Here is a 23519-nt window from a genome sequence, read left to right as displayed (position 1 = left end):
TATAGTTGTTCTTCAAAGAAGTTTCCTTCTTGTCTAAATCCCTCCATCTGTTGCCTTTGTCATGAAGCAGGAGAATTTCTTATCCACCTATTTTTTGGATGCCTTTTTCACAGACTTGTTGGTTCAAATTATTCAGCATCTTCATCTTGCATTGGATTTTCTATTCTAATGCCAAATGTAATTTTCTTCTGATCTTATTGGGCCTTTGCATTTGCGTTCACTTTTTCTGTGGGTTGATATGGTAAAAGGAGTTATTGTTGGAAAGAAATAAGTGGATCTTTGAAGATAAATATTGTTCTTTGTTAGGTCGAAGCTCCTCTTTGGTGTCCTCACTCCAACTCTTTTGATGATTTTTCTTTACAGGATATGTAACTCTGTTTATTTTATTTTATTTTATTTTATTTTATTTTATTTTATTTTATTTTATTTCACTTCCTATGTAGTTTGTATCTTTTGAGTATTAGTGTCGTTTCATCTTTTTATTGAAAAGTTTAGTTTCTTGTTTAGAAAAAGATAGATATGGATCAATGGCTTTAGGGAAAATGATTAAGGATGTTATTAAAACTGGCGCTAATAATTTAGGGCTTAGAAAAGTTGAATAAAGTCTTGTCTTTATACTGTGGGATCGAACTGTAGTTTCACCAGTGCTTTTGAATGTCCAATGTGAATGATGAGGGCTACACGTGGTGCTAGGATTAAATTGGTCCTTCAGAGGCTACATACCTTAGTTTCTGGTGTTTTTCAAGTGGGCCGGATATTTCCTGCATTCTTGACTCATTTTTTGTTTGATTTAGGAGGTCTTTCAAAAAGATGTTTCCACTGTTGATAAAGCGATACAAAGAGATGAAGAGCAGCTTGTATCTCCGGTTGACTGTTTGAACCCTGTTTTAGATGAGAAAACTGAAGGAAATCGAAAGGGCCTCTCGGATGATGAAAATGCAGATGGTGCTTCAAGTGATATTGATATGGATGGGTCTTTGGAGAAAACAGCTTCTTTGCATCCTTCAGCGTTATCTGATTTTGTGGAACCTTTAGGTTCAAAGCGTTTAAACGATACTGAAGAACTGATTATTCAAACTAAAAAGAGTCGTACCAATGGTGTACATGAGGATGAAAGTCCCCTGATAAAGGAGGATTCTGCTTTCAATCCAACAACGTTGGACACCCTATGCAACACCAAACAAAATGACCATGGTGCTGATTCTCTTCCATCAGAGTGCCTGAATGAGAAGATCCGTTGTACTGCGTGTGATCAAATGGTTATTAAAGCGCATGCACACCCTTTTCTGAACGTAATTGTTTGTGAGGATTGCAAATGTTTGATGGATGACAAGAAGAACGTAAAGGTACGGAAAAATCTCACTTGTTGATCTTATTGAAATTTGTATTTTGCTTGTACAAAGAATTTTGACTGCACTATGTCATGGTTCATCATTTCATACTTGATTTAATGTTATTGGTAAAAGAGAAAAAAAACAGTATATATGATTCTGTTCAGTGTTATTGGTTAAAGTAATCACTTTACTGGTAAAAGTAGTCACTACTGATTTGTTCTGCTGAAAATAAAAATCATCATACCATATTTGGCATGGATGTTTTTGTTATCTCACATGAAACGGAAGTAAAATCATTATAGTCTCTTAGTCTTTTTCATCTTATTATCCGTACTTAATTAGGGTTTTCTTAAAGTTCTTGGATTTCATGTTGGAACAATTCAGGAACCTGATTGCTCTGAGTGCTATTGTGGATGGTGTGGGCGAAATGCTGACCTAGTAAGTTGTAAATCATGCAAGACACTATTTTGTATCAGTTGCATAAGGAGGAACCTCGGTGTCGAGTGCTTGCTCAAGGCCCAATCTTCTGGCTGGCATTGTTGTTGTTGTCGCCCAAGTCTCTTGCAATCCTTGACCATGCAGTTGGAGGAGGTCTTAGGATCTGGAGACTTGACCGGTTCTAGCTCTGACAGCGATTCAGACAACCCACATGCAGATATTAATGCAACCATAAGGTAATTTTCCAGCCATTAGTAATTTCTGCGCTCTTCTTTTTTTTTTTTTTTTTTTTTTTTTTAAATCGGAAACAGATATTTGTAATTCCTTAAAACAAAAAGATTTAGAAAAAAGGAGATAGAACTATTTCCGAACAGCTAATGGGCCTACAAAATAGGCTCTTCCAATTTTTTCCTGACAAAACTATCAATGAAGTAATGAAAAGTTACAAACATAGTTTAAAATATCCTTGGAGGAGAATAAACCATCACTAGCCATACAAAACTCCATAAAATATTTAATAAATACCCTAAACTTCAACTGGAATAAAAGTAAAACACAACGTAATTATCCATTTTGAAAAGGAAAAAAAAAAAAACTAATAGCCAATGTAAAAACCACCTAGGAGCTATATCAATGAAACACCTAAAGTGACCGACCTTGAAGCGGGAGTCTTTTCTTCACAACACTAGAATTTTTTAGACCGACCTTGAGAAGCTTGCAATGTCAAAAACTTTTAACATGAAGCCACCTGAGAGGAAGATAATTAAGAAAACCTATCATTCCTTGCTCCTAGGAGTTTGTATAATCTGGCTAAATAGAAATTTCTAGATAATAACATTTTGAAGCAAATCATCAACCTTTTCCTTTTGTTGCTCTTTTTTTTTTTTTTTTTTTTTTTTTCTTGAGCTTCAGTTACCTAGTACAATGGCTAGGTTTTTATTACAGTTATTTTTATTATAATAATCTAAATGAACTTTTGTTTTTCTGTTGTAATTTGATCACTTTTCCGATTTACCAATCAGCTCAAAGAGAAGGCGTAAGAAAAAGATCCGGCGGATACTTGATGATGCTGAATTAGGAGAAGATACTAAAAAGAAAATTGCCATAGAAAAGGTAAATTTTATGTGCAGTTTTGTATGATTTTACCTTGTAACTTGTTCAGAATAACTCACCATGTTTTACTTTTCTTTTCATTTTTCTCTCCAAGGAACGCCAAGAACGTCTAAAATCACTAAAAGTTCAGTTTTCCTCCGATTCTAAAAGAATGAGCGCTGCTGGCTTTTGTGGAAATCTACCTGAAGGTGCTAGTGCTGAAGTCCTTGGTGATGCTTCAACGGGATATATAGTCAATGTTGTAAGGGAGAAGGGGGAAGAAGCGATTAGAATTCCACCCAGCATTTCATCGAAGTTGAAAACCCATCAGGTTTGAGCATAGCTACACATGCACGTCAATCTTTTTTCAAATTTCCTTGATTTGGTTTCTGTGTTTTTTTTCTGCGGGGGGTGTGTGCAGTGGGTAGGGAGTATAATGATATATTTCATTTGACGTAACAAGTAACAAATTTAATTATTACCATTGTTATACCTGTCTAATGAACAAGAAAAGTAATACATTTAAATAAGCTTACAAAGAAAGAGAGAACGAATGTAATACCAATTTTCCTAAAGAGAGCTCCTCAAGAGGCATATTCTCCCGTAGTATGAGGAACAATCTCTTTATTAGAGAATCCAACCTGCAGGATATGTTTCTCCTCCACACTTCTTTTACGTGGTTAAGTATTAGAGAAACCACACTCTTCAAAGTTGACAGATACCTTTGAATGAAGAATCGGATTAGTTTGATGAGAAGTCCAGTCTCCAAATGTCCAACAAGATCTACAGCTGACAACTTTTCCCAGAGAAGTCTACGAAAATGTACACTCAGAAAAATGACACTTTCTCCTAGATTCACTTCTTGGACCTGAAGGAGGCTGATAGTATGATTAATGATAGAGTTGAAGAAAGTATCTCCAATTTACCTTCCTAGATCTCACTCTTAAGAAACACAGATTGTAGGCACATAAATGCATGCTTATGTGGAATCTTGAAGACGATGAAAGCACCTTTTTCTTCCACAACTTGTGCTCTATTTGAAGAAAAAGGAAATTCATCACAGAAACTATTTCAATGAACGGTGGAACTCTTGTCCATGAGGAAGATATTTAAAATGTGTTTGTCAATTACTTTGGAATCCTATACGCTGATAATGGTAGTGCTTTGGCTCCCTGTTAACCTAAATTGGTCCATTATTTTGCCCTTAAATAGCCTGGCTCTTAAAAAATATTTTGATTTGGAGGGGATAAAATGACCTACTGATTACTGTGGCAGCAACAAATAAAGGAGGACAGCCTAGAGGCATGGGTAGGGGGACCCGGCTGTACAAGAAACTAAATGGAATATTAGAAAAGAAGGGTCTTCAAATGGTTAATAATCATTGGAAGACTGGTTGCAAACGAATTTTGTGTGATTAAAACACCACCAAGAGGAAGAAAACTGCATGTATCACAAAAAGAATCACAAGAATTAAACTTATCTTCAAAGATCCTTGCATTTTGTTCTAGCCAAAGATACTATAAGAGAATTCTAGCTGCACAAGTCCACTCTATCTTCAACTTCCCTTTAAAGCACAATTCTCTCTTGAATAGGGACTTGTATACTGCAACTTTCCTTAAAACCGGGGGAATCTTGCTCACGAGATAATAGACCAATCCCTTCTTCAATTGGCAAAGCAATATCTGTTCCAAAATTTAAAGACAATTCCTCTTAATCTGTTCTACTTAGTTAGACTTACTTTCAAACCCTTCTATGTATCATATGGGCTAATAGAATTATATTTCCCATTCAAAGAACTCTTAGTTGAATTAATAACTTCATCGGGTAAGTTGTTATTCACAAAAGTAGGAAGATTCTATTTTGAATTAATGGAAGGCAAACAGTTGGGAACATTCTGTTCCCTAAAAATTTCCTTTTAAATTTGGACCTTCTTTTTAGTGTAGAAATGATAGTAGGCCTGAATAAAGGAATTTTTAATCTCCTTGACTCACATTGAACGATCATCTAAGACCCCATATTCTTCACATTAGTAACATTAATATTTAATTCATTAGAGAAGCAGGATTAGCATGAAATCTGATTATTACTACTTTCTCTCGCTGATTTCAATGGAGGACTAACTCCCTCTTTATAGTCTCGGAGAAACCAAAGAGACTGTATTCACAGAAGTATAAAGGGCTGCCTTAGAGCAGTTTTCAAAGTCTACCATAGTCTATTAAGAGCAGCCAAATCATTGGAAATTAAAAGATTGGAATGAACCACCTTAGTATCTCCAAAAGGCATTAAGGTCGCCTTGAATGATTCACATGGAGGATGGGGAGAATGCTCACGTAGACCATGACCATTTAATGCACCCGTTGATTGATGAGAGATTGTTAAAAAAATTTCTTAGATGATATGGCTTTGCTTGGATAAAAAAAAAAAAAACTCTTCAACTTCCTCTTCTAAGGACAATGGTTGTTCCAAAATGTTGCCTTCAAAATGATTTTGCAAAGCAAGAGAGATTTTTTTCCATTCATCAAAAGCATTGAGTCTTGTTACAACCATAAGAGAGTCCCAATAGAAAGCTAAGATTCTTTTCCCTTTCTAACCCAATGTTTATTCGAGGAATCTTTTCCAGATAGCACAACATTTTCTTTGACAGCCTCAGCATATGAATAACCGGTCTTTGATACTCTGAGATGCAATATTTTTATTGACGGAATAGCAAAAGAACCCCAATTCCCATAGTCTATGCTAGCCAATAAATCTTTTATCATCTCTCAAAAGGTCATCCAACCTCTTATGAAAAGGGCCATTAGGGAATCTGCTGAAACTTTCAACCACCTGAGCAAGGCTATGCCACATATTCCATCATCCAACCTATAGGTATTTTCCTTTTGTGAGTATGACAGCTCCCCCAATCATACCTTTCTTGCTTGAAGAAATTGGAGAAATAAGTCCCTTGCATCATTTCTACCATAGCCTTTTCAAATCATTTAATATGGGAATGTTGGAGGGAAAGAATCACATTCCAGTAATCTTTTTTTTGCTTTTGTTATCGGTATGACAATATATTATTTTTTTTAAGTTGATGTAATTTTATTTCAATAGCTATTATTTGTGAATATCAAAAAAGTTCTTCAAACAAAAAATATTATTATAAATTAAAAATTTATATTAACTTCTATTAAAGAACATTCAATGAATAATATTTTTATTGCCCTTGATTCATTTCCAATTGATTTTCATTTTGATTATTGGTAAGTAAGTGGGGCCTAAGTGTGTCCTCTCCCCTCATCTTGTCCTTGTGTGAACTTCTCTTATTTTCGCATATGGTTTTTGGAAGGAAAAAAAAATTTCTTGTCCTTACTACAAGAATCTTGTGGAAGTGAGGACTATTGTCATCTTCTTTCAACCATTTTATTTCTGACTCAAATAGAAGCTTCTCCATTCTTCCTCATAGACTATGCTATATAATTTCTATCTGGGCTCATTTCTCCTCTCCTTCTCTGTCTTCCAAGCATCCAGTTCCATCTTGACCCATTTCTGTAAAACCTTTTCAGATTACTTAGCTCCTAGTACAATTTGAAACCTGGATGACTATCAGAGTCATAATCTTTTACTTACTAATATAACTGAGGCTGATAAATGCTTGGTTTTTTATATAATGAGCTTTAGGAGTTGTGTTCTGTTTTCATTTAAACTTTTTGACAAGCCTACTACAATGGTCCTGGATGACTGAGTTTTAATTACTATACTGAAAGGTGGAAGCCTTCTCTGGTCTATTTTTATTTTTTTTATTCATATTGTTTTCTGCTGCAGGTTTCTGGAATAAGATTTATGTGGGAAAATATCATTCAATCAGTAAGGAAAGTGAAGTCTGGTGATAAAGGTCTTGGATGCATTCTTGCTCACACAATGGGCCTTGGTAAAACTTTTCAGGTATTTGGTTCATCCATCTCTAACGTGCCCTTGTTTACATATTGGAAAAGTGGTATTTTGATTCCTTTTTCCCCTTTTAAAAAAAATGATAAATAATATTTGGTTAAAAAAATGATTCAGAAGAATTAGAATAGGCATCCTTGAGATCCATTAGGACCGATTGATAACTATTTAGCTTTTAGTTTTGAAAATTAAGTCTATATTACTGATTCCACCTATTGGTTTTCTTGTTTGTTATCTACTTGTTACTTATGTTTTAAAAAAAAAAAAAAAAAAAAAAAAAATTGGACAATAATTCAAATATCTTCGAAGAGGAAACTCATTGTAGAGAAATAATATGAATACAAGAATAATTTTTAACAAAATGCTTGTCAAACGGAGCATCACTTCATCTACTACCAGTACTTGGAATACAATAAAAGATGTCTCTTGCTTCGAATAATACTAATTTCATTGTCAAAAACTCGCTAGCATATCTAAATCACATGAACTTGAAAACTTCAATTAGAGTTCAAATATGTATGTAGTGTTTACATAACTATAAGCCACATGGTTAACTTCTATTTCTCTTGCAAAAAGATGGAAGTCTGTTTTCTTTTATAAATGTCCTTTATGAAAAGTTGTAAAAATGACTCGATGCTAGGTATGCAATATGGTTAACTTTTATGCTGACCAATTCTGGATTTCATTATTCTGCAAGTAAGAAGAAATGTGCAAAGACATTACTATTGCGGTCCTGAAAATGATTTTTTTATGAAAGTAAAGTTAAATAATTAAATTAGAATAAAAACTAATAGGTAATTAATAATAAAATAATAATAAAAAAAAGAATTAAGAGATCATGACTGCTACACTTCCTCGATCAATGTAAGAAGAGTAATTATTTAGAAACCTTCTAACTAACGGTATATAAGTTTTTATATCTACAATTTTGAGTTTTAAATTGATTATAACTTGTTTCTCATGGTTTGTGAGTACTTTCTCTTGCTGAATTGAACTATGGTCTTAGGTTATAGCATTCTTGTACACTGCAATGAGGAATGTGGACTTGGGCTTACGAACTGCAGTTATAGTCACCCCTGTTAATGTGTTGCATAATTGGCGGCAAGAATTCTTTAGGTGGAAACCTTCAGAATTAAAGCCTCTTCGTGTTTTCATGCTTGAAGATGTGCCAAGGTAAATATCATTTGATTGCTTTATTCGTTTATCGCGATGATTGTGTTGTGTTCTCTGTGTCTCCAGTAAATTGTGTAAATCATGTAGTCAATATTAAGTCATTTGAGGTGCAAGTGATGTAAACAAGTGCTATTGTAGATGCTCTCAGGAAGAAACACCGTCCGTGTACAAATCATCTAACAATTTCTCAAATAAGGAAAATTGTTTCTTCTTGGGATGGTGTTTCCTCTTTTTGATGATTTGTACAATCATTGTTGAGACCTGCCAAAAAAATCACAAACACAATCTGCTTCAATAAATTTCTTAAAAATTACGGCATCTGCAGTACACTTCATCTCGAATACTCGATAATAATTAAGTTCTTGCCACAATGTTTGAAGGGCATTGGCATATTCAGTAACAATTCTTCCTTCTTCCTTTGTGGCTTCGGTCATGATCTTGATCTCAAAGATTTGAGTTGCATCTCGAGCCTTGGAGTAAGTGCAATGAATAAAGTGACTTATGCCTTGAACATTCTGTAAAAACATGCATGTATCACTAATGGATGGCTCCATAGAATCCCAGAGCCATGACATGATCGTGGAATCCTCCTCACCTCATGCAACAAATCCTAGGTCTGTCTCCGCTGGTCTTGATCCAACGAGATGTCAAAGTTTTTCCTTTTCCTTAAGGTATGCCCATACAATTTGCATTTTCTCAGGCACGCCAAGGCATGACTTCAACGTCAAGGCACAACTTCAACCATATGATTTCAATGGTAGTTATAAAGGATCCCAATAAATTTGGTCAAAGTGGAAATCAATAGCTTCGGCTCCAAATAAACTTGGTCAAGGAGGAAGATTGGTAGATATGAAGGCTCTATCGATTAATCAGACCTAGAATAGGATGTCTTTAATACCATGTTGCGAGTGTAAATTATCTTGCTCTCTTGTTAGCTTTAGAGACGTACTTAAGTAACAATACAGAAAAATATGGAGGTCAACTAATTCTCTTATTCACAAATGTTTCTTAAACTAAGTCTAGGAATTACATAAGATGTGCGAATAATCAATAGGTCCCATGAGAATAATCAAGATGTGCAAAACTGGCTCGAACACTCACGAATATGAAAACAAGCATACATATATATTTATTTATATTTATATTTATATTACCATATTGATTTTAAAAGGAAAGAAAATTGAAATCTATAATTTACAATTCATTAGGCTTGTAGTTATGACTTGATTTCTTTTTTATTGTTGACGACTTTTCTTTCTTACCAGGGAGAGGAGGGCAGAGTTGCTTGCAAAGTGGAGAGCTAAGGGTGGTGTCTTTTTAATTGGTTATAGTGCTTTTCGAAATTTATCTCTTGGTAAACATGTCAAAGACCGGCACATGGCCAAAGAAATTTGCCATGCCTTACAGGTGACCATCTTTATATTATTCACTCTTTTACCTTTCATCCTGCTTCTCATATTTTTTATTTTTCTTTTGAAAAACTAAATTGTGATGTTTATACCTGCCAGGAACTGTTCCCTGTACCTCATTTTAAACTTAATTTTACATTTTAATTTTATTTTTATTTTTTGGTTATATTATTGAATGCCCTATCTAGTTGGTAGAAACCATATAATTTCTGAAAGTCTCGAGAAAAAAATTAATTTTTTAATTGAATTGTAGATTTGTTGCCTTGTTTATTGAATCCGTTCGCTATTCTAATGAAAGGTTAGGTTAATTTCTTTATTAAAGCAATGTTGATATTTTTCATCGTCTGCATGCTTTAAACTTGCCATTGGAAAATGTTCTGGCTAGAACTTTGCACTTGTTACAAACTTAAACATCATAAAGTGTCTATTATGGGTCCACTTAAAAACAGAAAAGCAGTAGATGGGAAGACTGTTTTGGGTGGAGTACTTTCTTTAAAGTATAGTTTGCATTTATCTTGATCTCTTCCTTGTTCGACCACTGTTACTAAGGTTCCATCGCAATTGTTATTTTCTTATTGCTTGGACAGGGACTATATGAGATAAAATTACAACTAGTATTTGTCATATGATCAGTTAAGTTCTGTTGAGAGGCTGTGCCTGAAAAGGCTACTGAACATGTTTTTTGGCTAGGAACCTTCTGCATGGACTCTAAAGACTCCTCAGTTTTTCAATATCACTTGTGTTCAACTCCCCTTTTCCTGATGTTTCTTCTTTCATTTCACCATTCCGAGTTGATAAACTATGAGCTTGTCCATGTAACCAATCATCCGTAATTAACCCTCCATAAAGTTTCACAGACTCCAATAGCTTACAACAGCATAATAGCCTTAGGAAAATACCTAGTTCTTTTATACTGTGTAAACCTAAAGGTTTGGAAAGATAAGTAATCATCATTCTTTTCACTGAAGATATGTATAGACATGAGTACAAGGTTAATCTAAATTAAACAATGTAAAGTGACAATAAAGAACAATATGTCTACGATATTTACATGTAATATACTAATATAGGTACCATAACACTGCTCATGTACTAATTTCATGATAACACTGCTCATGCTCATGGGATATAAGAAGTTTTTACTCCTCCAAGATAGAGTTCGTCTGACTAGGGGTCGAATGTTAACTGTTGTATGTATATGATTTTTGCTACCCTTCAATTGCCAGGATGGACCTGATATTCTTGTATGTGACGAGGCCCACATGATTAAGAATACCAAGGCTGATGTAACCCAGGCATTGAAACAAGTGAAATGCCAGAGGAGGATTGCATTAACTGGATCACCACTACAGAACAATCTCATGGAGTATTATTGTGTAAGTCTTTGAAACAGTTACAGCAGCCGATATCCTTATACATGATGTTATATTCTTTGATATGATAATTGGCACAGATGGTTGATTTTGTGAGAGAAGGTTTCCTGGGAAGTAGCCATGAATTTCGGAATCGGTAAGACTTCACCTTCAGTCTTCATTTCTTCTGCCTTTTTGTCTTTCCACATTACTCTTCACATATTCTTATCATGCAGCTTCCAGAACCCTATAGAGAATGGGCAGCATACTAATTCAACTCTGGAAGATGTTAAAATAATGAACCAGAGGTCTCATATCCTATATGAACAGTTGAAAGGGTTTGTACAAAGGATGGACATGTCTGTGGTGAAGAAGGACTTGCCGCCTAAAACTGTCTTTGTGATATCCGTTAAACTTTCTCCCTTACAGAGGAAGTTGTACAAAAGATTTCTTGACGTGCATGGTTTTAATAATGGCAAAGATTCTAGTGAACTGTTGAGGAAGAGGAGCTTTTTTGCTGGATACCAAGCACTTGCTCAGGTATACTCATGACATCTTATCTTATTTTCAAGCTCCTATCCTGTGTTCTATATACGTATATTTTATGGCATGGGTGCAGCTGCACTGCATCAAATAGAAGTGTAGTCATTTGTACGCATTAATTAGGTTCAATTGATTGTTGCCCTTGAAGGTTGACTCGCACTTTTATGGGTAAATTGAAGGGGAGTCCTCGGGAGTGAGATTTTCACAATAGTTCATGTCTACGTAATAAAATAAAAAATAAATAAAAATTCATAATTACTTTTGTCTATATTTTCTAGTTTTCTTCAGATGTTTTGTGCCCTTCATGATAGCTGGCAGTGTCTTTTGTAAGTGTTTTGCCAGAAGGGTAGTGTTTTTTATCCTTTGTGTGTTCACTAAATTCTTTTTTCTTCTAGAGAACGTTTCAATTAGACCTGTGATGGGTCTCTGCAGTTTCACAATTTTGAAGTTGCTATAAATTTGTGAAATTTGATCCCCATGGGCAGCCTAGTTGGTCTAGGGCTATAGGTTTTAATTTGCTACTAAGGTCTCTAGTTTGGTTATTTCAATGATAATAAATTAATTTCTTACTTACAAGTGTCCGTTTCTTTTGGGTCCTACTCCTAGAGACCACAGGGGTCTGATTATCTGGATATCAACAATTACGTATAAAATTGTAAAATTCAAATTCTGTTCTTAGTTTCGGTAATGGAAATATTTAATTGGTATTAGTTTGTGCTTAAATTATGGCTTTTTAAAATATGAAAGTACGATTAAAAAAATCAATGTATGCACATCTGTCTTAGATTTATGCATAAATTTAGTTTACGATTGAAAGTTCATGACGTTATATCCATCTAAAGTATGAAAAATAATTCCTAGTAGTTCTCCAAATCCACTCAGCTTTTAGAAATTCAAAACAGTTTTTTTCCATCTTAAATTGCCGAGACATATTCTACTGTTCCTTTTTTTCATGTCCATGAAACAAGTATGTTTTCAAAATGTATTACCAAACTTGCCCTCAACTTTTTTTTATCAATCATTCCGACCAATATAATTATTTATTAGAACATGTCTTTGCCTTTGTCACTGCCCACATATATTTTCATGTTTTCTGTCATTATAGATTTGGAATCATCCTGGAATCCTCCAATTGACAAAAGAAGACAAATATTCCGTGAAGCGTGAAGATGCTGTTGAAAATTTTCTTGCAGATGAAAGCTCCAGTGACGAAAACATAGATTCTAATATCGGCATTGGAGGTATACCTGTTAGGTTTTCGATTTTTCTGTATTAATTATCTTGTGGTTATTGTAAAATATCAACTGTCAGTTTTGGATATTAGGGAAATTTAGCTGTCAATATTGCTTGTAATTTCTTTTGTTAAAAGTGATATTTATTCTCCTTTTAAAGTACCATGTAATCATTCTCTATTCAATAAAATAATATTATAATAATTTTGGTTTTAAAGTGATGTTTATCTTAATTTTGGAATCCTGTAACCATCAGTGGTCCCTCCTTTTCTTGGGCATAGTTTCTCCAGCGATTTTGGACTTGTTTGTTTGAGGTCTGATTATTGCTTCTACAATTTTCAGCATTTTGACCATAGGGGCTTTTGTTCCACTTGTTGATTCAGGTCTATTTATTTGCGGTCATTGTTGATTTGTTAGGTTTAACTCGATAGTATATTTGTCCCTTGTATACTTCATGCTGCTTGTTGTGATGATTGTGGTAAGATTTAACTAAATCTCGATGAAGTTCACAGAAAACCAAGTCATAATCCAAATTTAATCATATTACTTGACTTAACAAAGGTAACTTCCTTTAATGGTTTTAAAGTATTTGGTCCTGTTGTATATCCATGGTAACAGAGAGGACCATTTGTAAGTTGCACGAGATGCTAAAACCTCTATGGATGAAGATACCAGTGCTAGCTTTATGCGCTATTCGACAACAAAGGAATTGATGTGGAATAGCAAGACTTTGTAATTCCGTTCTATCTTGTGTTCTTCTATGTTACATGTCCCTATTCCTTATGCCTTTGAAAGTCAGCATTGATTTGGAGCATTTGTTGAGAAACTTCTTTTATGAAGACATCGAGGGTGGAGAAATAAATTGTTTGGTTAGATAGAGTGTAGCCTTAAATCTCAAGGCAATGGAGGGTTAGGTATTGGCGCCTTGAAGCATAGAAGCATGGCTGTCATTGCCTAATGGAGTTGGAGATTTATGCATGCGTCCATTTTGGTTAAAGGTAATTGTTGGCATGCAGGGCTTTTGATTGGCATTCAGCTGGAAGACTTTATTTGAGCCCTAGAAGCCCTCGGACTAGCGTCTCTAAAGTCCTTTGCTCAATTCAAACTGGGAAATGGCAATAGGATCTTTTTTTTTTTTTTTTTTTTTTTTGGCATGAACCGGGCTTGAAAGTTTTCTTTTGAAGGTTTGCTATCCTCATTGTTTGGTGTCTCCTCTTCTCCTATTGGTTTGGCCTCAGATTTTTGGGATGCCTCTCTTCTCTTATGGAATATTATTTTTTAAAGATTACTAAAGGGTTATGAAATTGTTGATTTGCCTATTCTATTGGATAGCCTTTCTAGTGTAAAGGTTGGCTAAATGAAGATACAAGAAGTTGGTCTCTAGATTCTTCAGGCCTTTTCACAATGAAATCTCTTTCTAGGTATTTGGCAACCTTTTCCTCTTTGAAAAAGGAGATTTCTGTCGCATTATGGAGGTCCAATTGCTCTATGAGAATTAGTATTCTCTTATGGATTATGCTAAAGGGTAACAACTGCAAGTAGAAGCATGTTCCTTTTATAATACAGAAGGCTAAAAATATTCTTAGATACTAGGTAAAATTAAATCTAGTGAAATCCCTAGATGCTAGATAACATTATTTTCCTTATTTAAAAAAGATTACACAAATATTCCTTAAATTAAAGTCATTCCTTCAAGAGTAACCTCAATACTTTAGATGTTCTTCAAAGAAAGCTTCCATCCAACTATCACATGCCTTTGGTCTGTTCTCTTTGCTGTTCGGATGGGGATGTACTCAATCAAGTTTTTTTTGGTTGCCCATATTCTTTTCCTTGTTGGTACAAGTTATTTTCTTTTTTTTACAAACCGGTGGGTTTTCACCAACATCTTCAAGGAAAATGTTCTCCAGCTGCTCATTGGTCCTTTAGCTCCTATGGCAAACTATTTATGGGCTTGCGCAGTTAAAGCTCTCTCATTAGACTTTTAGTTGGAATGGAACCGAAGATCTTCCAAAGCAAGCATCTCTTATGAATTGATTGCTTTGAATCTTCTCGTTTGAAGGCCTATTCCTTGTTTTCTTTTCAAATCATTTTGACGGGTTTTATAGGATAGATATCTAATATTGGAATGCTTTTATTTTTCTCCCTTGTAATTTTTTTTTTTTCTTTTTTTGCATTTGTTTCACCCCTTGTAGAGTTTGTATCGTTTAAGTATTAGTCACTTGTTATTTCTTCAATGAAAAGCTGAAACTTAAGAAACACAATAGAATATTTACTCTTTCGATGGGCTATTTTGAGTAGAATTGGTCCATCATTGTAGCAGGTATAAATAATTTAAATAAATAAATGCCCTCTTTGAAACTTAGTGATATTAACCTTTTTTTCCCATTTTTCTTTCACATTCTATCTCTCTTGTGAACATTTTTGTTTTTTTAACCCTTATTTCATTAATCTTTGCCGTGCTTTAAGTGTTAAATAATTGTTTGGATATTTCTTTGCTTAACAGAGAAGCCAGCCAATGCCAATGGGAATCATCAGGATAAATATGCTGGTGGCTTTTTCGTTAAGGTATGAGTTATTATTTACTATCATGCTATTCATATTTGCAACTTGTTAATATGATGAATTACAATATTGGTGTCTTGATGTGTAGATTAGTCTGACTAAAACATTATAGTCTTGCATAAGCATTTTAAGTACTTATCATCAGCAATGCCCTTTTATTTCTTGTAGGATTGGTGGAGTGGTCTGCTTCACGCAAGTAGTTACAAGGAGCTGGATTACAGTGGAAAAATGGTTTTGCTAGTAGAGATCTTAACTATGTGCTCAGAATTGGGGGATAAGGCGTTAGTATTCAGCCAGAGCATTCCTACGCTTGACCTAATTGAATTCTATCTTTCAAGATTGCCCAGACGAGGGAAGAGAGGAAAATTCTGGAAGAAGGGTAAAGATTGGTATAGGTATGCAATACTGCGAAGTATTATGATTGACTCACTTTCTGCTGTAACATTGTAGGAATTTCTTGATTTATCTACCCCACAGTAACGGCTCAGGCCCACCGCTAACAGATATTGTCCTCTTTGGACTTTCCCTCAAGATTCTTAAAACGCGTCTGTGAGGGAAAGGTTTCCACACCCTTATAAAGGGTGTTTCGTTCTCCTCCCCAACCGATGTGGGATCTCACAATCCACTCTCCTTCAAGACCCAGCGTCCTCATTGGCACTCGTTCCCTTCGCCCGGTATCTGGCTCTGATACCATTTGTAACAGCCTAGGCCCACCGCTAGCAGATATTGTCCTCTTTGGGCTTTCCCTTTCGGGCTTTCTCTCAAGGTTTTTAAAACGTGTCTGCTAGAGAAAGGTTTCCACACCCTTGTAAAGGGTGTTTCGTTCTCCTCCCCAACCAATGTGGGATCTCACACCCACACAAAAAGAAAAGAAAAAAGTGATCTTTGCTGGCCTGATATCCCCCACCGGTTTAGAGTTTCTATTTGGGGCTGACAACCATGTGATAGACCCCAGATTTAATTCTATAGCAGAGGAAACGAAAGAAACAGTAAATAAAATTAGTAATTATGTGAATCAGGTCATTAGAATGTTTAGGAGATACTCAGGTGATGGTTGTTTCATGATGAGAGTGGGGCCCCTGTGTTAGTTGGGCTCGTCTGTTTGTACATGCTACTTCACCTTAAGGGTTAGGAGAGAGGGATAGATAAAAAATCTAAGTAGGAATTTTTATAATGGAGAGCTGGGTGATCTTTCAAATTGCCCACACATTGCATCTCTGAATTGAAAATTATACCATAGACCAGTCCCGTTGCTTGCAGCGCATCTTTCTCTCTCTGTTTGAGAGTTTTATAAAGATTGATTTCCTTCTCTAACTTAAATAGTTGAAGGAATTGACTGTTTCCATGCATTGATATCTAAACAAAGCCAAATTAGGATATCAACATCCAATGTAGACGGTTTTGAATGGCTATTACATGTTTGATTTTAACAACTACTTGGCTCCTGCTGATTGCAACAACCTATTACGTAATACTTTGTCAGTGCCCCTACCATGTTCATGATCCCTTTAGTTTCTTCAATGTACCTAAACATGTTTTTTTTTTTCATCTCTGCAACTGCTTTGCTCCAATGGAAGGAAACGGGGTTTTCGGGGAGAGGGAGAGGTTAATCAATAGAGTGGATCCATGAAAATTATGAGATCTTGATGCCGAAGGAGAGACCTTAGGTCCAAACGGTGAGGTGTTTTGTATGAATTCATGGGATTCATACCTTGATTTTCATGGGGGACCTGTAGTGGTGGGTTGTTGTATTATATTCTCATACTAAATCCAAGTGTGTATGAATGTGCTTCTCTAAAATTAAAGAATGGAAGCTTTTAAGTTTTTGGCTCTCTCTCGAGTTACGCTTGGATTAAAGAGCTATCTTTGAATAATTTTTATTTCTTGCCACTTTTTATGCTGTTTTGTAATTTTACTCCCTTTTAAAGTTTCTATCCTTAACTTTTTGTTATTGTTTGTTATTTTCATTCAGTACTTCTTTCTTTACAGGCTAGATGGAAGAACAGAGAGTTCTGAAAGACAGAGGATTGTTGAGAGGTTTAATGAGTCTCTAAATAAGAGGGTAAAATGTACCCTGATATCAACTAGAGCTGGATCATTGGGTATCAACCTTCATTCTGCTAACCGCGTCATCATAGTCGATGGCTCTTGGAATCCAACTTATGATCTTCAGGCTATTTATCGAGCTTGGAGGTAGTTTAGTTTTCTCATTCTTTTTCCAGTTATTACACAATAATAAATGGCTCTGGAAATTCAGTGGTCATGCACGGAATAAGCTAGTACAAAAAGAATCTATATAAATGAAGAACGGATATGCTCAATACATTAGAAACTCATTGCCCAAAAGACCTTTTCGACATTAAAAAAAAGACTGTAATATAATGAGAGTGTGGATTCCAAATAGTAACCTCCCATTGCTTGAGATTCGATAGCATGCAGCAACTAGTTGTAAGAAAGAGGGGGAAGGAGAAAGATATATAGAAAGTGTGCTGTGAGGGTGGTTGTAAATCACTAGGTAGCCAGTCTTTACTTAACTCGGCCCAAGCAATACCCACTCCCATGCCTTTCTTGGTTGGACCAACCCAACCAGCGATTTCTGTCTTCCCGAATTGGGAGACCCATTTTGATATTTCTTTTTCATTCTCCGTTTTTTAACAAGAGCCAGCCCTAACTTGGAAGCTACATTTGACAGTGAACACCAAAAAAATTATTTCTTTTTCATAACGTTATCTTTTAACCTTACAGATATGGCCAAACGAAACCCGTGTTTGCTTACCGATTTTTGGCGCATGGAACAATGGAAGAAAAAATTTACAAGCGTCAGGTATGGTAAAACATTTCCTTACATTTTACCATTATAGACGAGGGAATTTTTTTAGGTGCTTATATTTTACGAGACGTAAATTTGATAGGTAACAAAGGAGGGACTGGCTGCAAGAGTTGTTGATCGCCAACAGGTATACCGAACGATTTCTCGGGAAGAAATGTTGCATCTTTTTGAATTTGGTGATGATGAGAATCCTGAGGGTGCCACTGAGTTGGACCTAGGAAATGGACATGAATCTCACCAGACTATGACTGGGAATCACGGCAATGTGCTGAAGCAGAAAGGGCCTCTTTCACATGGAAGTTGCTCATCTGATAAGTTGATGGAAACTTTACTTGGCAAACACCATCCAAGGTAGATTCTTTAAACGTATTTATCATCTCTAGATATAAAACTAGTATGCAATTAGAACATTAGAAAAGTGCTCCCTTTGTTTTTAAGAACTTCATGGAGAAAATTTGAATCACAAAGTTTGACGAAGGTGAAAGGAAGAATGATCCACTTTTGTGGAATCTTCTCCCTAGTAGACGTATTTTAAAAACCGTGAGGTTTATAGTGATACGTAACAGGCCAAAGCAGACAATATCTGCTAGTAGTGGGCTTGAGCTGTTACAAAATGGTATCAGAGCCAAACATCAGGTGGTGTGCTGCGAGAACGTTGGCCTCCAAGGAGGTGGATTGTAAGATCCTACATCGGTTGAAGAGGGGAATGAAGCATTTCTTATAAGGGTGTAGAAACCTCTTCCTAGTAGACGCATTTTAAAAAACCATGAGGTTGACGACGATACATAACAAGCCAAAGCAGACAATATCTACGAGCGGTGGGCTTGGGATATTACGCAAGACAAGAGTATTGAAAATAGGATATTACATTCTTTTTAACTTTTGCTTTCCTGGTTTGGGTGTTGGATGTAGTACTGATACCCTCTCTTTGTTCAGGTGGGTTGCCAATTACCATGAGCACGAAAAACTACTCCAAGAAAATGAAGAGGAAAAACTATCTAAGGAGGAGCAAGACATGGCATGGGAAGTGTACAGAAAATCATTAGAATGGGAGGAAGTCCAAAAAGTTTCACCAGGCGACACTACAGCCGAGCAAAAGCTAACCACATCGATCGTCGCAGGTCCAGCACCCGAGACCATCGATCTGGCACAATCAAGGGCAAGGAACCGATTCGTTACTCGTAAATGCACAAATCTTTCTCACTTGCTGACACTCAGAAGCCAGGGAATAAAGGTTGGTTGTAGTACAATATGTGGGGAATGTGCACAAGAGATAAGCTGGGAAGAGCTCAACAAAGATAGCAAGAAGTGAAGAACAGCTTCTTCCACCATTTCATCTATTTTATGCTCAGCTATTAAAAAGCTTCTTTAAGTAAGTCCAACTCTTCTAACTGAACACAGCAATTTCTTTTTGGAATATGAAGCCCCAACCTTACCCTCATTTATTATTGCCTTTTCTTTTCTTGTTTTTAGTTGGGGGATGAAGTTCTTAGAGGAAAGGGTAATATTCATATTGCTTAGTTGAAATTAGGTCTGTATAGATCTGTTTTTTATGATCACTGACTATAAGTGGAATGGAATAGCAGCAAGTTCTTGTTGCATTTAGGTTCATTGCTCTCAAACCTATAAATTTTAGGGGGAATCGTTGACTTGTTCAGAAGTACTGTAATGAAAGGAAGATAGGAGTTTGCCGTTCGTTATTTGACCTGATCCTCCTGAATTTATTGAAGATGCTTAAATTTTTACCCTAAAATTGAAAAATGACTAGAAAAGTTCTAATTCTCCTTTCTTGTATTTGTTATTTTCTAATGCAAATCTTGGATATCATTTGGTTTTTTTTTTTTTTTTTTTTTTTTTTTTTTACATTAGATTTGTTTTAAAAGTTTTGAATTAATTATTGTACTTAAATTTATTTGATATTATTATATAATTATTTACTTTCTAGGTTACTATTTACTAGAGAATTTTTTTTTTTACAATATGCAAATTTGACTCTTCAATTCTTTTTTTTTTTTTTTTTTTCAGTTTTATTCTTAATCACTCTCTTTTTAGATTAAATTGGAGATATTCTCTTGAATTTGGAATTATGAAATATTAATTTTCTTCAATTTTATTTAGGGGTATTTTAGTGATATCTGATGATCAAATATTGTAACAATGACCATATTTGCAAAAGGTAAAAACTTTAGCCATTTATCAAAAAAGTTTTCGTAGCGTTAAAAATTATTACTCTTTGTTAAGGATATTTAGTTTACCATGTATATCATATTTTATATTTTATTATAAGATAAATATCTAGATATTTGTCATCCGTATGTATCTTTCCATTTATTACTCTTTCTATATCATTGTAATTTATTTGATTATAAATACATAATTTTCACACCATTTAGGTGCGGTGGATTAAGCAAACATTCTTACCCTTTCTTCAACAAGTCTCCTCTAATCTCGCTTACAACGTTTATTCCCATAAACCATTTGTTAGAAGTATTTAAGTTGTCAAAGATGCGTAAAAAATGATAACGTCTCGGTTTATGCATTTTAGAGCATCTCGATTTTTTTACATTAATTCTTCCTTCTCTTGGCTACGTCAAATTCCTTTTTCACCGACATTTTCCTAAAAAGATACGTTTTGCTCCGATTGCTCGATTTCTATACAATAAACAAAATTAACAAAAATTATGGTCTAGAAATAACATGTGTGCTATCAAATATTTTCGAACTTATGTTTTTTCTTCGTCCAACACCAATTTTTTATTTAAAAAATGATAATATATAAACAATTTTGAATAAATTTACTACATGTTGAACCCTATAAAAATGAGTAAATTTTTAACACAATCAATAGAATGTATTTTAACATTAATACATTAAATCATCACTTCCGTTATTTTTAGCATTTTATGATAATAGAGACTTAATTGAAAAAAAAAACAATTAATAAAATGAAAATTAAAACTTCAAAAAGAATTAGACCAAAATGAAAATAATAATCATAATAATAAAGTTTATGTTTAGTCAAAATATCATATAAATATATGACTTTTTTTTTTTTTTTTTTTTTTTTTTTTTTACAAAGTTGACCATATGTCAAAAATTTAGTAATTTATTACAGCCATTAGCAGCATATTAGATGACCAACTTTAGTATTTTAGATTTTAACCCCAAAAAATAAAGTACAATGTTAGCTCCAAATTGGATGAAGGTAGGCAGGAAACTCAATACAATCCAATATTCTAAAGATGAAAAAACGAGTCTCTGATAAGAAAACTTCATAAATAAATAAATAATGAACTTGTATATCAAAATTTTACCATCTAATATATTAGAGACGAGAGAACTTTATCAAATAGGTCGAAGTGCATGCAAACTACCTCGAACATTCAAAAACAAAAATAAATAAGTAAAATATATGTTGATTCCATATTTGTGAATTCCCGTCGGTTGGAAAACGAAGCATCCTTTGTAAGGGTGTGAAACCTCTCACTACCAGATGTGTTATAAAAACTTTAGAGGGAAAACCCAAAGGAAGGTGGACACGAAGCGGAATGCCAACAAGACGTTGACTTCCGAAGGAGTGGATTTGGAGGTCTCACCATCAATTGGAGAAAGAAACAAGTGTCAGCGAGGACATTAGGTCTCTAAGGTGGATACTAATAATTCTTGTACAAGAATGCAGAAATCTATACCTACCCGACACATTTTAAAGACTTTGAGGATAACCCGAAATGGAAAGATGAATTACAATATTCAACTCCTTCCTTTGAATATATGTTGATTTAAAGGTAAGTGCTAAGCCTTCTAAAGTTTTCTGTACAATTCATCTACCATTAGCAGGCTTTAGAACAGATCCACCAGAACCAGAGCGAAGTTAACACAAGATCAATGAAACGCACCTCAAAATCAATGAAACCCATCAGCAAAACTGCACATTTCTTCTTCCTCCTCCTCTTTCTACATTGCCACTCTGAATCAGACCACACAGCCTTAATATACCACCACTGCACCAACAGCCAAACACCCACATCAACATCAACGTCCGAAGCCCTCTCATCCCTCTTCAAATCCCTCATCACACACTCCACAAACTCCACCTTCCACACACAAACCACCGCCCAAAACGGCATCCCCATCTCCGGCGAGTACCAGTGCAGAGGCGACATGAATTCCACCGCCTGCCAAACCTGCGTTACTCAGCTAGGCATTTTGTCGAACAGGTTGTGTGCAGGAGCTAGAAACGCGCGCGTGCAGCTGAGGGGGTGTTACGTGCGGTACGAGACGGACGGGGAGGTTGAAGAGGAAGTGAAGAATTGGGAGTTGGTGCATAAGGAGTGTGGACAAATTAAGGGCTATGCTTATGATGAAGGGACCGGCGCGAGAAATGGGGCGCTGTGGGCGGTGGAGGAGGGGATTGTGAGGAGTGGAAATGGGTTTTGGGAGGCGCGGAATGAGGGTGTGAGGGCGGTGGCGCAGTGTGAGAGGGCGCTGTTTGGGTGCGATTGCGCGGAGTGTGTCGGCCGTGCTGCGGAGGTTGCGCAGGAGGACTGCGGCGGTGCGCTGTCTGCTGATGTTTATTTGAATGGATGCTATCTCAGCTATACTACCTATACATACCCATCAGGTAATTTTCCCTCTTTCAAACATTTGGAAAAGACATTATCGTCCCTGTTCCTAGCGTCGTGTGAACATCCCTACTTCCAAATATTCATTTTTCGATCCCGTAAATTCCTTAAATAGAATTTCGTAAGGATAGAAAAGTCATTTTCGTTTGTGTTCCTATCACGTCCTGTGAACGTTCTTATTTCAAAGCATTCATTTTTTTTATCTCATAAGTTCCTCATCCTCGTTCCTGTTCCTACCACGTCCCGTGAACGTGTTTATTTCAAAACATTCATCATTTTTAATCCCGTAAGTTTTCCATCTCCGTCCCTATTCCTACCTAGTTCTGTGAACATCCTTATTTTAAAGCATTCATTTTTGTAATCCCGTAAGTTATACCCATCCCGTCCCTATTCTTACCACGTTTTGTGAACATTCTTATTTCAAAGTATTCATTTTTTTATCCGGTACGTCTCCCATCCCATCATCTTTTTCCGGCAAGTTCCACGTCCTCGTCTCTATTCCTACCACGTCTGGGGAACATCCCTATTTCAAAACATTCATTTCGATTCCGTAAATTTCCTAAATAGATTTTCGTAAGGATAGAAAAGTCATTCTCGTCCTTGTTCCTACCACGTCACGTGAACATCCCTATTTCAGAGCATTCATTTTTTTAATCCCATAAGCTCTCCATCCCCGTCCCTATTCTTACCACGTTTGGTGAACATCCCTATTTCAAAACATTCTTTTTTTTATCCTACACGTTCCACATCCTTGTCCCTTATCCTACCACGTTATGTGATAAATCCCTATTTCAAAATATTCATTTTTTTATCCCGTACATTCTCTAAAAAAAATTACAAGAACGGAAAAGTCATTTGCATCTCTATCCCCATCTCGGTAATCCTCTTAATATATAACTGTATCATAAACAAATAAACAAATGAAAAATGAAAAAATTAACAATACATTCGAGTTTCTTGATCTTAGCCAAACTAATTTAAAGATAATTCACGAACAAATCCAAC

At 35.4% G+C, this 23519-nt stretch overlaps 2 protein-coding genes across 4 annotated transcripts in view; both read left to right on the top strand.

Annotated features, from left to right (window-relative positions):
• The window catches only part of ATRX (P-loop containing nucleoside triphosphate hydrolases superfamily protein), a 33273-nt gene extending 13681 nt beyond the window's left edge, over nucleotides 1–19592 (top strand). For all 3 annotated transcript variants that reach the window (XM_023681375.2, XM_023681377.2, XM_087125591.1), the window contains 17 exons: nucleotides 795–1346; nucleotides 1719–2008; nucleotides 2795–2885; nucleotides 2980–3195; nucleotides 6669–6788; nucleotides 7798–7964; nucleotides 9230–9371; nucleotides 10600–10749; nucleotides 10827–10882; nucleotides 10962–11265; nucleotides 12374–12509; nucleotides 15004–15065; nucleotides 15231–15457; nucleotides 17052–17255; nucleotides 17808–17886; nucleotides 17975–18243; nucleotides 18829–19592. In XM_023681375.2, coding sequence (XP_023537143.2) covers nucleotides 795–1346; nucleotides 1719–2008; nucleotides 2795–2885; nucleotides 2980–3195; nucleotides 6669–6788; nucleotides 7798–7964; nucleotides 9230–9371; nucleotides 10600–10749; nucleotides 10827–10882; nucleotides 10962–11265; nucleotides 12374–12509; nucleotides 15004–15065; nucleotides 15231–15457; nucleotides 17052–17255; nucleotides 17808–17886; nucleotides 17975–18243; nucleotides 18829–19204 — 3441 coding nt within the window. In that variant the 3' untranslated portion in view covers nucleotides 19205–19592. The remainder of the gene's footprint in view (nucleotides 1–794; nucleotides 1347–1718; nucleotides 2009–2794; nucleotides 2886–2979; nucleotides 3196–6668; nucleotides 6789–7797; nucleotides 7965–9229; nucleotides 9372–10599; nucleotides 10750–10826; nucleotides 10883–10961; nucleotides 11266–12373; nucleotides 12510–15003; nucleotides 15066–15230; nucleotides 15458–17051; nucleotides 17256–17807; nucleotides 17887–17974; nucleotides 18244–18828) is intronic.
• Nucleotides 19593–21798: 2206 nt separating this feature from the next.
• Nucleotides 21799–22636, top strand: LOC111798852 (plasmodesmata-located protein 2). Its single transcript, XM_087125304.1, has one exon. The coding sequence runs from the start codon at nucleotides 21799–21801 to the stop codon at nucleotides 22627–22629; it is 831 nt and encodes a 276-aa protein (XP_086981430.1). The 3' UTR covers nucleotides 22630–22636.
• The last annotated feature ends 883 nt before the right edge of the window (nucleotides 22637–23519 follow it).

The sequence above is a fragment of the Cucurbita pepo genome, chromosome 7 (assembly GCF_057944985.1).
Source record: "Cucurbita pepo subsp. pepo isolate OVF chromosome 7, ASM5794498v1, whole genome shotgun sequence".
Taxonomy (NCBI): Eukaryota; Viridiplantae; Streptophyta; class Magnoliopsida; order Cucurbitales; family Cucurbitaceae; genus Cucurbita; species Cucurbita pepo.
This window is presented reverse-complemented; position numbering and strand designations above follow the sequence as displayed.

Bases quoted from the DNA above. Each gene is read 5' to 3' on its own strand.
- LOC111798852 (XM_087125304.1), top strand. From the start codon at position 21,799: ATGAAACCCATCAGCAAAACTGCACATTTCTTCTTCCTCCTCCTCTTT.